This window comes from Palaemon carinicauda, chromosome 33 (genome assembly GCF_036898095.1).
Source record: "Palaemon carinicauda isolate YSFRI2023 chromosome 33, ASM3689809v2, whole genome shotgun sequence".
Lineage (NCBI taxonomy): Eukaryota > Metazoa > Arthropoda > Malacostraca > Decapoda > Palaemonidae > Palaemon > Palaemon carinicauda.
The window spans coordinates 75,618,785-75,634,760 of record NC_090757.1 but is presented as its reverse complement, the minus strand read 5'-3'; the positions used below and the strand labels follow the sequence as shown (position 1 = coordinate 75,634,760).

At 43.5% G+C, this 15,976-nt stretch overlaps 1 protein-coding gene across 2 annotated transcripts in view; it reads right to left on the bottom strand.

Moving 5' to 3' along the window:
- The window catches only part of LOC137625988 (dynein heavy chain, cytoplasmic-like), a 770,344-nt gene that overhangs the window by 177,492 nt on the left and 576,876 nt on the right, over positions 1-15,976 (bottom strand). For both annotated transcript variants that reach the window (XM_068357067.1, XM_068357068.1), the window contains 3 exons: positions 948-1,146; positions 580-723; positions 10-145 (listed from right to left, as the gene is read on the bottom strand). In XM_068357067.1, coding sequence (XP_068213168.1) covers positions 10-145; positions 580-723; positions 948-1,146 — 479 coding nt within the window. The remainder of the gene's footprint in view (positions 1-9; positions 146-579; positions 724-947; positions 1,147-15,976) is intronic.

The window sequence follows — 15,976 nt, the reverse complement described above, 5'->3', positions numbered from 1 at the left end:
ATAACTTACTTTCAGAGCAGTTGCATCAATGTTGTCGTTAGTCCACTTCCTTTCGTCGTCTGTTACCAATCGATCGTGGAACAAACGGAAGGCCTCGTGAGCCCACAGTCTGACAAGACCATCAACATCAAGTGTCTCTAGTGGTCTAGAACAAATAGGGAAATATTTTGAGAACTATCATGGTGATGAATAAAGATGGTTGTACATCATTCAAGTAATATTCATGACACATTAAACATCTCAAATATGCTTTTACATTCAATAAAGGAAGACAAATTAGTATTGCATTACTTGGGATATCCTCCATCTAAAAGTCTAAGTTCATGCCAAATAATACCAGTACTTTGTCCATAGTTTAGTCGTTAGTAGATTTATAAAGCTGGAGGTGGGCATCCCATTCACCACTTACATGCTGAGCATTAGGCTCATTAAAACCCCAAATAGCCCTATACAGGGACCAATTAACATAATACAGGCTAAAAATTTTGTTATTAAATGCTATATTTTTTACCATCCCTCTTCTAAAAATAATACAAAATACAGTATCTTAATAGGAGGCAAAAAAAAAAAAAAATGTACCTAATTGCCTCACAGATTCCCCGTACCCATCTGGTCATTTCTCTTGGGGAGTACACATAGTGGGGTTGCATGTCTTGTGTGAACCTTTCTTGAGACTGAAGGTAAAACTCTACCATGGCATTGGTGAGAGGATCGGCATACGACCTGAAATTAGAGATTCAAGCATTAGAAATAAATAACTGGAAGACTTGACTGCTAACCTATTACCCTGCAGGAATACGTATACATTTACCTTATTAAAATTTTCCTTAGATGGCTGTTAAGAGATTTCAGATTCTGCTCCTAAAATCATGTTTACAAATGCAAAAAATTAAGTCACAGGATAAATGATATTCTCATTACACACTCAAACCAATTACATACTGTACCTCAATGCTGGGATTATACGGAGCATAGCTCTATTGAAAGTGCCATAGATCTGCTTCAGTGAAGTCTCGCCGGGGTAGTCGACATACACGACGGGCACGTGCCGCAGGAAGCGATGAGACAGAGGTTTTCGACCAGGATCAGTTGGGGGATTGCAAGCGCCAACGAACTGAATACGTTCGAGCTTAACCCAAGCTTGGTCTGAAAAAAAATTAAAACACCATTTTAAAGGTATTAAAAACTGGTTATTTTAGTTAAGAGATACACCAGAGTAAAATTCATGAATGAAAACTAACCCAGGAATTTCTTACAACTTCAATTTTATATATCACATTTTGAAGGGGCTAAACACAAGATCTTCAACAGGTAAATATCATATCTACATCACTGAAATTTAACTGATAAAAAGGGTTTTTCTTTTAATCCCTTTTTCTCGAGCTGACACTGGAATTTTGCACAAAAATTTTATTGTATCTTTAGCTGTCAATAACTTATCTTATTCAAATCACAGTTTTTCTAAGGATGTTTCAAATGTATTATGAAAATTGATGATGCCACCTTTCTCTTATTCTATAGGTTTCTAAATTTGCAAATTAGTATGTAATAATTTTAGGTGGCCTGATACTGGTTCAGGTGTCAGAAAAAGGTGAATATGATTACCAAACAACAATTTATCATCAATCTTAATTTTCTAACTTGAAAAGTATAAATAAGGAAAACTAATTATGTTTATCAGCCTGTAGCTTAGAATATTTGGAATGTTTCCTTGAAGTGATAAAATAATGAAAAGGGTTTTAAAATACTTTTAGGGTTTCGTAATAAGATATTTCTGAAATAAAATTTTATAGGAAGGAAGTTGAGTAAAATTGAATCTTAAGAAAAATATCATTAAAATATTTACAAATATCCTCTGGCCTAACTACACAACTTGACAGAATTAGAAAAATCATTAGGATCTTTTAATGAATTAGAAATATCCTCTATTAAAATTTGTATATTTGATAAAAAATTATAAAGAAATCTGAACTATGCAAATGAAGTTATAAATGAGAATTCACAGTCCTCTATGGGCTTGACGGAATGAAAAAAAATCATTAAGATGTTTTAATGAATTGAACCTAAGGTAAAAATTTGGAGCACAGGAAGAACTCAAGGTCAGCTGAAGTATAGGAAATATGACATTGAACACATTACTTCCAAAGGTCAGTAATGGGAGTTTTTGGATAATTTATAATTCAGGAATTGAGAAATGCTGGGTATACAGTATGTTCAAGTGAACCTTTTCAATATTTGTTATATCTAAGTGTGTTTTGAAACATTTTAGAGAAATGTAAATGGATCGATTTGCACTAATTCTTATTGTAGTTTCTTATTGTGTGGATCTTGATTTTAACTCATTTGGTAAATCATTTATTATCTTTTATTTCCTATCACCTTGAAATTTGGTCATAGGGCTATAATTTTTGTGAATTTTGGTAATATGTCTTTCCTTAAGGGTTTTAGAGGATTGCCTTTAGTTTTCAGAATGATTCAGTGGTAGCATTATCATCTTTCAAGGTTATCAATTTTATTGCTGAAAAGTAATTTTGTTTTCTAATATTTACTGGAATCTCTCATTTTTCCTTTTTTCTCATAAATACACAATCAATGATGTTTCTGTGGGTTTAGCAGCAATGCCATTGTCCAGTTGAACACAGGAGTCCCTGATACCCCTCGCTTTGTGGCGGGTAACCAAAAAGATAAATGTAGGAAAAGGAGCCAGAGGTGGTGGGCGGGACAAAACACAGGAACTCTCAATGCCGTAAGGGTATGGCTGAGTGCATTTCTTCAGAGAAGGGTGTACCAGGAATTCCTGTACAGATAGTTGCCGACTTACATTATATGCAACTTATGATTGTTATGACGTCACAAGTATGTCTGAAATAGTACACAAATAAGAAAAATTTTCCTTGGAAATAATCTATTTTCTTGTATAAAATTGAACTGTTTTATCTTGGTTGGTTAAGTATTTTCTTTTATTGTTAATATACAATATCATTTTCAGTAAAAAAATACATTAAAAAAAGTTTTAATATCAGTTGAATTCATACCATATATCTGGTGACGTCATATTACCCGCGGAAAGCGAGCAGGTAATAGTGATTTCCTTCCAAAAGGCTAACAATTAGTATTAGCATTCCAATTATCGAAATATCAAGTAATGATACAAAGCATTTTGTGAGTGTATTGGTTGTTGTGAGTACTACTTAGCGTAAATTTGACTCTACACTATTTTTATTTCATCTCTGATAATAGATTGATATTTATCTAAAGAAAGTAGACTAATATGACAAATATTTTCTTAGAAATAACATTTTCTTTTACATTAAAAAAATGACAAATTCGTAGATAATTTGTATTTTTCCTAACAATACAAACCTTAGCTATTTAATAGGGGTATTACTTTCGGCGTAGCTGAAATGACGAGCCATTAAAATTTTAACGAGGGTTTATTACCCACACCGCTAGTTAGCGGGGATAGGGGAGGGTAGCTTGCTAACCTCCCCCCCCCCCCCTCACACACACCTGTGCTTAAGTTCACTTTGCTTGGAGGTAGGACTTCAAGGGGGATAGGGATGGCAGGCAAGTTTGATTAAATAGCTAAGGTTTGTATAGTTAGGAAAAATACAAATTATCTACGAATTTGTCATTTGTTCTGTAACTGACATACAAACCCCGCTATTTAATAGGGGTGACTCACCCATTAGGAAGGGTGGACGTCCCAGCCAGTACTGGCTTTTTGGCTTTGCCCGGGGGCTCATTATTTGACTGTGTCAGCACCCAAGAAATAAGGAGTCCCTACACCTCGCTAGAACCTTGCTACGCAAGGACTGCGGCCTACGCAAGCTGTGTGAAGGTATAATGAAGTGTGACTCATCCTAGGAAGTTGACCTGAAGTTCCTTAGATGGAAACTTAGACTAGGACTCTCCCAATACCACCTCATCAGGGTATGGGGACGTGACCGTATTAACTTAATACTAGGAACACAAGGGAACATGGTTTACCTGCAGTGGTTTGAGGTCAGCTATGCAGAGAACCCAGGATGCTGCTTTCCCCAAGAGAGGGGATGATGAAGAAAAGAATAAGGACCACTCAAACCTTTTCATTCATGCAGACTAAAACTGGGTAACAATGCTCTCAACCTTCTGCTACTTGTCCAATAAGGAGCTTGAGGTTTTAAATCAGCTGTTGTGCAGCCACCACAGGGCCGATAGAGAATGTATCGAGGCTCCTGTAGGTCACGTCTTGCAGGTAGTGGGCTGTGAAGGTTGTCTGCCGCTTCCACACCCCAGCTTGAAGGACCTGCGTCACTGAAAAATTCTTTTTGAAGGCCAGGGACGTAGCTATGCCCCTGACATCATGTGCTCTAAGGCGACGTGACGGAGGAGGGTCTGGATTCAGGGACAGATGAATCACCCTACGAATCCATGCCGAGATGGTGTTCTTAGTGACCCTCCTCTTATTCCTCCCTGTGCTAACGAATAAAGCTGGCACATGAGGACGAACTGCAGCCGCTCTTTTAAGATATAGCCTCAAAACTCCTTACTTGGGCATAGTAGGAGATGGTCTGGGTCATCTGTTACAAAATGGAGACTAGAAACCCGGAAGGAGTTGAACCGAGGGTCCGATACTCCCGGATTCTGAGTCTTAGCAATAAACTCAGGGACGAATCTGAACATTACCTCTCCCCATCCCCTTGAATGGGCGATGTCATATGAGAGACCATGAAGTTCGCTAACACGCTTGGCTGAAGCCAAAGCTAGTAGGGACACCGTCTTCCAAGTTAGGTGGCGATCTGAAGCCTGGCGTAATGGTTCATAGGGAGGTCTCTTAAGAAACCTAAGAACTCGAACCACGTTCCACGGAGGAGGTCTCACTTCCGACTGAGGGCAGGTAAGTTCATAACTTCGTATGAGTAGGGAAAGTTTCAGCGAAGAAGAAATGTCCATTCCTTTTAGCCTGAAGGCTAGACTTAAGGCTCAGCGATAGCCTTTCACTGCCGAGACTGAAAGGCGCATTTCTTCCCGCAAATACAGGAGGAACTCCACTATTGTTGGAATAGTGGCATCGAATGGAGAGATACCCCTTCCACGACACCAACCACAGAAGACTTTCCACTTTGCCTGGTAGACAGCTGTAGATGACTTTCGCAGATGTCCAGACATCCTGACCGCAACTTGCTGCGAAAATCCTCTCTCAGTGAGGAGATGCTGGATAGTCTCCAGGCGTGAAGTTGTAGTGAAGCTACGGCTTTGTGGAAGATGTTGGCATGTGGTTGTCTGAGTAGATTGTGTGGTAGAGGGAGTTCTCTCGGTAACTCTGTTAGGAGTTGCAAAAGGTCCGGAAACCATTCCGCGTGATGCCATAGCTGAGCTATGAGGGTCATCGAAAGATTGACCGATGTTCTGGTCTTGTTGAGCACCCTCCTCATCAGACAGAATTGGGAAAAGGCATAAACGTCGATGTTGTCCCACCGTTGTTGGAAGGCATCTTGCCAGAGAGCCTTAGGATCCGGGACTGGGGAGCAGTACAGCGGAAGCTTGAAGTTCAGAGCAGGAAGCTTGAAGTTCAGAGCTGTTGCGAACAGATCGACAGTTGGAAAACCCCACAAAGTCAGGACTTCATTGACTATTAGATGATCCAAAGACCACTCGGTACTCACTATCTGAGACGCTCTGCTCAGATAGTCGGCGAGTACATTCCTCTTGCCTGGAATGAAACATGCCGACAGCGGAATCGAGTGGACTTCAGTCCATCTCAGTATCTCTACTGCAAGAGGGGATAGCTGCTTTGAAAATGTACCACCTCGTTTGTTGATGTAAGCCACTACTGTGGTGTTCTCGCTCATCACCACCAGAGAGTGACCCGCCAGGTATTGTTGGAACTGTTTAAGGGCCAAAAATACAGCCTTCATCTCTAGAAGATTTATATGGAGGCACTTTTCTGATTTTGACCACAGGCCTGAGGTCGTGTGGTGCAGTACATGGGACCCCCACCCTTTCTTTGAGGCGTCCGAAAACAGCATCAAATCATGGGGGAGGACGAGAAGATCCATTCCTCTTTGTAGGTTCTCGTCTGTCACCCACCACTGGAGGTCCGTCCGTTCCGCAGGTCCCATAGGGATCATGACGTCCGGGGAATTGTAACCTTGATTCCACTGGGACTTGAGCCGTTACTGGAGGGATCTCATCCTGAGGCGACCGTTGGGAACTAGACGAGCCAAAGATGAAAGGTGACCGAGGAGACGTAACCACGATTGGGCTGGGAGTTCTTCTCGTCTTAGAAAAGGGCTTGCGACCTTCCTCAGCCTTGCTATCCTGTCGTCTGATGGGAAGGCTTTGTGGAGATTGGTGTCTATGATCATGCCTAGGTATACCAGTCTTTGGGTGGGAAGCAGAGAGGACTTCTCGAGATTTACCATGATCCCCAGATCCTGGCAAAGTCCGAGAAGTTTGTCCCGGTTTTGAAGAAGGGATGACATCGAGTCTGCTAGGATCAGCCAGTCGTCAATATAACTGAGGAGACGGATGCCAATACTGTGCCCACGAATATATTAGGGTGAACACTGGTGAAAACCTGTGGTGCTGTGGAGAGACCGAAACACAGCACTTTGAACTGGTATTTTTTGTTGTCTAGGCTGAATCTTAAGTACTTCCTTGAAGACGGATGGACTGGGATCTGGAAGTATGCGTCTTTCAGATCCAGTGTACACACGAAGTCTTGAGGTCTCACTGATAGTCTGACCGTGTCTGCGGTCTCCATGCTGAACGGAGTTTGTTTGATAAACTTGTTCAGAGCCGAAAGGTCGATGACTGGTCTCCAGCCTCCAGATGCCTTCTTTACAAGAAAGAGTCGACTGAAGAAGCCTGGGGAGGCGTCGAGGACCTCTTGGAGAGCGCACTTCTTCAACAGGGTCTGGACTTCTGCCCAAAGGGCTTGCCCCTATGCTGATCCCATGGCAAGGGAGCTTAACGACACTGGATTCGTCGTCAGGGGAGGTAGAGATGTTGTGAATGGGACGTGATATCCCTGACTGATTACGGAAATCGTCCAGGAATCGGCCCCGAGTTGCTGCCACCTGTCTGCGCAACTTTGTAGGCATCCCCCCAATGGTGGACATACAGGGGGACTGCCAATCCTAGCGTTTGCGGCCTCGGCTGCTCCCTCTAGGATTTTTACCTCCCCTGGAGGACTTTTTGCCTTTCCTGTCCTTGACAGGAAAGGGCTTAGACACCACTGTCTTTGCTGCTACTGTCGGTTTTGTGGTCTTGGTAGGATGGGACTGCTGGGGTGCTGGAGGTTTATAGGGCTTGGATGTCAAAGCCCTAGGCAGGAGGGAGTCTTGGTGGAACTTCCTCCACCCTCAGCAGCCTGTTCTACATCCTTTAGCTCAACCAAGTTCGTTCCTTCTAAGGAAGAATGCCTGAACCTATTTATCTCGGTGCTAGGGACCTTCAGATAGAACCTCTCAGTCACCGCATCCCGACGTTTCAGGATGGTATTCGCCCACAAATTCGAGACTTGGTGGGCCAGAAACTCGATGGTGCGAGTGCCTAAGAGGAGGAAGGTCTCCATAGCTTTCCTGGTAAGTTCTTTGGAGAAGTCCTCAGAGCGTATCAAGATACCTAAGGTCCCTAACCAGATATCCAGCCACGAAGTGGCTTGCATAGCATACTTCGCAACCTTCTTCTGGTTAAGGATCTCGGTTGCCGAGAACAAGACCTTCTGGTTGGAGAGTCTCTCCAGAGGGACTCCCCTGGTAAGCTCTTCCAAAGAATGGTGGAGAGGAAGAGCTTAACAAGGCTCCTCCAAGATCTCGAAGTACCTCCTCTGCTGTACGCGAGGAGGTGGGAGAAGCTTGTTGCCGGCACTGGAACGGTTGGAGGAGGCCAACTCAGAGAGCTGGACAGCGATCATGTCCCTGGTATTCTTAACCCCCTGAGACCAGGGCAGAGCAGCACTGGCCTTAGAAGGTTTTTGAGTGCTAAATACGCAGTCTAAGACTGTGTCTTTGCCCTCTCGAGAGGGCATCTCTGGGTCGGCAAACCCATTGAAAGCCCTCATAAGAGTCAGGACATGCCAAAATGCATGCTCTGACTCTTGTAGTTCTCCTCCGGATGTCGGACTTGCAGCGAAGTCTCCTGTCCCCAACGGCTCTTCTTGGGGAGATTTGCGGACGTTCTCCGAGAGACTAGCTAGCTCCGTTCTAAGCCTTGACGAAGATTTTGGCACTGTCTTTGAGTCCTTTGACTCCTTCCTGGGAAGGATGTAGGACTCTAACATGGAGGGAGGCAAGTTCTTCTCCGCCCCTACCGGGGAAGACTTTTCAACGCGAGGTGGGGTTTCCCTCATTGGTGCGATGGCGGAATGACCCACCTCACGTGACTCCCCTGAGGATGGGAAATCCTCGTTCGACAGGGAAGGAGAAAAGCCTGGGGGGGGGGGCGAAGGAGCTCGCCTCAAAGGCTTACGAGGAGACAGCTTAGCTCTTGGAGAAGTCACCGCGTCCGAAACTCCTCTTTTTCTCTTCAGAGGGGTAGAGACAGCCAAGGATCTGTGCCCCAACTCAGAGAATACAGGCTTAACAGCCTGTGTAACTGCTCTCATTAGCGCACCGAACCATAGCTGTTGACTGATAGCTGCGCTGTCAGACACTCCCTCTGGAGGGACAGGGATCGACGGATTCCTGGATGGAGTTTCCATGGGGGGGGGGGGGGTTTGCCTGAAAAGAAGAAACAGGGTTCCTGGACCTTTCTGGATGCTTCCCTTCCGCCGCACGGCGCGCTGTTCTGCGCTTGCGGGGAGGGGAATGCGGCGATAGCGGCCTTGCCGTGCGCTGTCCAGCACCCTCGCGCGCGGGAGGGTATTGACGCTCGCGCAATGGAGAATACCCGGGGTCGCGCGCGAGAGACTGATGACATGAGCGGGAGACTGATGGCGCGCGCGCAGGAGACTGATGGCGCGCGCGCGCAGGAGACTGATGGCGTGCGCGCGCAGGAGACTGATGGCGCGCGCGGGCAGGAGACTGCTGATGCGTGTGCGATTGCGAGGGCGCACAGGAGAGTGATGGCGCGTAGGAGCGCGCGTGGAAGACTGTGGGCTCTCAGGAGCTTGCGCAGGAGACTGATCGCGCTCGCGCGCCGGAGACTGTGGGCTTACAGGAGCTTAAGCAGGAGACTGATCGCGCTCGCGCGCAGGAGAATGTTCGCCCACGCGTGGGCACGCAGGATTAGGTTGATGGACACACGGGCGTGCGGGCGAGAGTTCGCGCGCCCCAGAAGATGTCGTAGGGCGCGCGGGCGTGGGAGAGATTACCCTGGTGCCCAGTTGAAGCCTGTGTGCGTGGGCGTGCGTCAGTATGCGGGCGCACGTATCCTTGCCCAGATCCAAAGATCGTGGGCGCGCAGGAGAGACGGCTGTGCGTGGGTGTTGGCGCGCGGGAGAGTGCTGGCGAGTTGGCGAGCGCTGATGGAAGGGAGAGCGCTGGCGCGTAGGAGGTAGTTGACGCGCAGGAGGTTGATGGCGCGCAGGTGAGCGCTGGCATGCAGGAGGTTCATGGCGCGCAGGTGAGCGCTGGCGTGCTACCCCTGGCAAAGCCTGGCGCGTAGGAGAACGTTGGCGCGCATGTCCATCATGGCGCGTAGGGGAAGTATGCGCACGATGGCGCTTACGCCCTTGATGCTCTGAAACAGGGTTCGGTGCCTGACGAGCATGGTAGTCAGGCTTCGTGGGTGCGTAAAGCGCATCAGCTCTCAGGAAAGGCGACGGCAGGTCAGCAGGTCTGTGGGGTGGAAGGTCGACGTGTCCTTTGAAAGGACGACCTTCCACCAAAGGGGATCGCGAACGATTCGCTGAATGGTCCGGGACCATAGCAGGAATAGTCGGTGAACATTGAGGAGGCTCCTCTGCGGCGGACTGCAACAACGACGATGAACCAAAGAGGCGCCTCCTCACCGCTTTAAAAGGTGAAGGAAGGCCTCTCTGGCGAAGGGGAAGGTGAGCCTTGCGACGGATGCGCCCTCTGGGGGCCATTGGATCAGCAAGCTGACCTTCTGCAGTCCTCCGAAAAGGAGTCTCTGTAAGTGAACTCCCCCGAGGGGGAGAAACACCGGCAGGAGAGACTGTTGGACTTGAGTTTCTCCCTCGTTGGTTGAGCAGGAACGGGAGAAACTAAGCCTTAAGCAACTGCGGGATGTGAAGAGGCAGAGTTATTAGGATACCGCATTGGATACCTCTGACACCACAACGTCCACAATTGATAGAAGATCAACCTCTGCCAAAGTCGGCGATAGCTTGACAGCGGCACCCTATCGGATGATGTCAAGGAGAGCTTTCTTGGAGGGCGAACCCTCGAGCCCCAAGGGAGACCAAAGCTGAAATATATCGGTTAATGACTCATCCTCCCCCGGGGGGAGAGGTGGACCTGCCTCACCAGGGGAGGCAACACCATCTCTCGTACCCCGAGTTTGGAAAACAGAACCACGGTCTACGCTACCACTCGACCGTCTCTCAAAAGAGACCGATCGAGTGGGAGCTTCGGAGGAGGTTTGGGCAAAGGAAGAAAAGTCCTTGGGTTTTTCTCCCTTCAAAGAAATCTTCAAAGGAAAAATATTCCGCCTGGACTTCTTCTTACATCGCCGATAAAACCTCTCCCACTGGGAGGTAGACCACTCCCTACACTTACCACACTTATTATTACTATCACACCGTTGGCCTCTACAGTAAGGGCAAAGGGTGTGAGGGTCTGTCTCGACCGCCGACATGAATGTTCCGCAGGGGCAGTCGGGTAATCCAGAACAGGTGCGCATAATCGCAGAGGCCAACTTCACACACAAACCTGTCAAAGAAAAAGCAAAAACGCATTAATGGCTGCCAAAAGAGAGGACACGTCCGTCTACCATCCGAGCCGAGAACAAAGTGAGCTCAAGCACAGGAGTGTGTGAGGTTGGGGGGGGGGGTTAGCAAGCTACTCTCCCCTACCCCCGCTAACTAGCGGTGTGGGTAGTAAACCCTCGTTAAAATTTTAATGGCTCATCATTTCAGCTACGTCGAAAGTAATACCCCTATTCAGTAACGTGGTTTGTATGTCACTTACGAACAATTAAATACTTTTGCTTGGTGAGTTAGTATCGTCTTCCATTTCTTGCGCGCGCGCGAGAGAGAGAGAGAGAGAGAGAGAGAGAGAGAGAGAGAGAGAGATACGAACGTATTCATATGATAATTAATAACAAGGTCTATAAACAAACTGTATACAAACCGTGATAACCTACAACATATTGGTGCTGATGTAATCTTCATCATGAAGAGATTTCGAATGTTAAGAAAATTATATAACTTAGAGTTATTCGTACTGTATGCGTGCATAATCGCAATATGGCAGAATGACCTTGAGGTTAGCTAATGCCAACCGAAAGTAAAACAAAAGCAATTGTTGATTATTGAAATGCTCAAGAAACTGAAAAATAGAATATAAACATGCTTTAATCAATAACAATGTGTAATGAAATATGAAGGATTAATGATTAACTAAAAATTAAATCCGGTATGAAGCTTTAAAAATGAACTACCCGTATGTGGGAGAACACATACTCGCACAGAGAAAGAGTGAGAACGTTTTCACATAATAACTAATAATAATGGCTGAAACGATCTGTATGGAAACTGATTTTCTATAACATATTGGCACTGATGTAATATTCATCATGAAGATATTTTGAATAAGTTAAGATATATATAAAAAAAAATCCGCCCTTCGTATGTACGCCATCTTTCGATATGGTAGTGGAACCTTCAGATCAGCTGATCATAACTAAAGGTAAACAAAATATTTGGTAATTCTTGATTGGTAAAATGCTTCCAAAATTGAAAAAATACAAAAACAATTTAATAGAGCACATATCATATGAAACAAGAAAATGAAATAATGAAAAACCATAAGACAATATTGATAAAATATGATTGAGATGATTGCCGAATCCTGACGCATCATAATAAATCTAAGGAAACTTCATTTTTTTTTAGTTCAACATAACTTATGACACGCCTCTCGGTCCCTATCTCTGTCGTAAGTCGACAACTACCTGTACCCAACTGTTATTTTTAGGAGGAGCATGTGGCTACTAATGATGGGGACCCTAGAAAGGTACTTAAACAATTACCTGAACAATTGGAGATAAACTGACATCATGACCAATTTTAAAGGAAAACTAGTTGGTTATGCAACGTTCATCAATGCTGTGACATCTGGTATTAGCTACAGGCTTTATGTTTTCATTTCTTGAGTTGCACAAGACATTCAGGTACTGTTTTTAAGCAGAGATGCCATATCACTGTCGTTGCCATGCCTTTTTTTTTTCTCAAAAACTGTTTTGTTTTAGAAAGGGAACAGTCACTATGTAAAGTTTTAAATGATCTAACATCAGCCCTCCTGAGTTTAAAAAAGTTTAGGGACAAATATTTTTTGAGGATCCAATGAGATATGGAGGAAACTTTTACCTATTCAGTTATGATCTGAAAGTATTGTAAAATTAGGGAGTGCCAGACAATCTAAATATAGTGTTTTTAAATATGTCCATTTGCAATGTGTTCATATCATACTCTCTAATTGAATTAATACCATTTATGTATTTCATCATTCTGTTCACCACGCTGAATATAATAAAATAATGAGAATTGATGAGTAAGGGGGTATGTGTGTATATATATATATATATATATATATATATATATATATATATATATATATATATATATATATATATATATATATATATATATATATATATATATATATATATATATATATATATATATATATATATATATATATATATATATATATATATATATACAGTGAACCCTCGCTACTTCGCGGTTCGACCATCGCGGATTCACCACTTCGCGGATTTTTTCCATAACCCATATATATACAGTAATATATATATATATATATATATATATATATATATATATATATATATATATATATATATATATATATATATATATATATATGTATGCATGTATTTATGTATATATGCAGGTATGTATATGTGTATACATATAAATATACACACACACACACACACACCCACACACATATATATATATATATATATATATATATATATATATATATATATATATATATACATGTATATATATATATATATATATATATATCCAAAGTAGGAAGATGTGATGTAGTTCTAAGGTAAAAGTATGGGAAATATGTCTGGGTAATAAGCAAAGCTCTACCTCCAGTTTGTTTCTTCATTATGATCAGAGATAAATGTAAACAAAACATTGGTTGCCATTTTTTATCGTGCTTTTTAGCGTGTTTAGGAAATGCATGATATAAAATCACCTTTAATATTTGTGCCTGTTTTAGTTTAGGGTACTGTAGTACATGCATTAAGTGTTCTGTACATTAAAGGGTAGTTTGTTAACAGTACTACGAACAAGGGAAGGTTTTAAAAGTCTGAATATACATGTTGAATAAATAGGTAAATATGGTGTCACTACTTCGCGGATTTTCACCTATCGCGGCCGCGTCTGGAACCTATCTACCGCGATAAACGAGGGTTCACTATATATATATATATATATATATATATATATATATATATATATATATATATATATATATATATATATATATATATATATATATATATATATATACATCGGATTTTGAGCGAAGCGAAAAATCTATTTTTGGGTGAGATGGCCATGTCGTCCTGATGGAAGGTTCCTTCAGTAGCTTCCTTTGGATATATATGACTACCATAATATTCCAAGAGAATTAAACTAATGGTTTTCACAGAATTCTAACTTCTGGAGCGAGTACTGTACTCTAAGGGATTCCCTTTAGAATGTTGTATATCAACAGGGGACGCATGTATTAACACGTCACATGGCCATCTGCACCCCACCTAGCGTTTACGCTTCGAGGGGGAAATGTGGCAAGGTAACTGAGGTGCCGTTCCAAAGTTACCCTACCTTCGTCACTGTTACGATACTCGCAACGTAAACAAACCGGCGCCATACTTGTGTAACGTCACATCTGTCCTCATTCCATTCTAGCTCACTACCAGCCTCCGCGATACAATACAGCAGGGAGGGGCCTGGCAGGCTGAACTGGAACAGTTGGGCGGGTCCATCAGGACAACATGGCCATCTCACCCAAAAATAGATTTTTCGCTTCGCTCAAAATCCGTTTTTTGGGCTCAAGCCATGTCGTCCTGATGGAAGAGCACTAGAGAGTTAATGTATCGTGGATTTGTTCCCATTTCAAGTGCCTTGTACTCCGAATAACATTCCCGTGGTCTGGTGACCAAAGAGACCGTGACATCTCCGTTAAATGTCACTACCAGAGGCATTACACTGACCTGGCATCCCGCCCCCCTGGCGAGGAAGGTCCTAGTAGGACAAGAGGAATATCTCGAAGTAATCTGATGAGGAAAGACTCACCTGGATAATAAATCGTGCTGGTCTCAAGACAGATCAGAAGGGTAAATATTTGTCTAGGAACAAATTTATACCATTAGGCGGGTGTATATAAGATAGTAGGTACAGTATACTAATCATATTAAACTCTAGAGTAGGTTCAATAAAACAAGAACAGCAATATATTTTCATGTAAAAAATAGGAGCGAAATGAGACGCATATGGTAAATAAAAATATTTTATTTGAAATTTGCATGGAAACATGGAAAATTATGTACAATGATAAAATACGATAATAGACATAGATATAGTAATAAGACGGTGGTGCAGAATCTGAAAGGGAAACAATCTTTCCTGTAATCAATAGTTCCTGAGGAACGCCAGTCTTTTAAATCATAATACACTTCATGTTCGAGAACATGTGGCACACGTGTAGGGATCTATGTCATTTCACCTTGGTAAAGGACAGTCCATTAGTGACACTAAGTGTCCCTTGAAATCACTATGTATCGCACTAGGGTCAACACAGGCACCCGTTTGAGTTAAAGTCCCGAAAAACTCATTGTCCTACGCAGCACTAAACAGCAGGTTTCATCACGCTACCTGCTACCACCACGAATCTCTTTACTTCTTGCATCTGCTTCGAATAGTGTTTGAAGAACACTCTAGGGGACTTCCAGCCTGTGAAGGATCGGAGGCTTTCGAAGTCCATTCCTTGGAAGAAATTTAGGGAAGAGGCGACTTTCCTGGGATCGTGACCTGCGGGTGTACTGTCAGGATCCGCTCTGCGAATAAAGTAGGTGATTTTCGCTGTAAGTTGTTTTAGTGACAAGTCACTGCCCGACGTTTCTCCTTTGAAAATGTGTCCTCCACCAAAGTCAGAAGTTCTTTGAAGATAGACCTTAAGACTCTCCACTGGGCATAGAGAGACATCTTCCTTAAATGGGCAGATTCTCCAAGGGCCCCATCTTTTGGTGGGAAGTTCGTTTTTAGCGAGAAACGTGGGGTCGGGGAAGAGGGTAAGTTCCCCCATGTCGGCGAACTGTATGTGGCCCTCTTCTCTTAATAATGCCACTATTTTGCTGACTCTGGCTCCTGAGGCGAGAGCGAAAAGGAAGATTACTTTTTGAGTCAAGTCTTTCAGAGGGCAAGAATCATTGTCCAGGCTAGAGGCAAAATGAAGCACCTTATCCAGGAACCCGGTGATGGGTTTCGGTGGAGGTGCTGGACGGAGTCTAGCACACGCCTTCGGGAGTTTATTGAAGATTTCGCTGGATAAATCTATTTGGAAGGCGTATAGAAGTGGTCTGGTCAAGACCGATTTGCAAGTGGAAATCGTATTGGCTGCCAAGCCTTCTCCATGAAGGTGAATAAAGGAGGACATGCAAAAATCTATGGAGATTTCCGTAGGATTTTTTGCCTTGACGAAGGATACCCACTTCTTCCAGGATGATTCATATTGCCTTCTGGTACACTTTGTTTTGTATTCCTCTAGGAAGTCCAAACTTTTCTTCGAGATCCCGAACCTTTTCTTCACGGCTT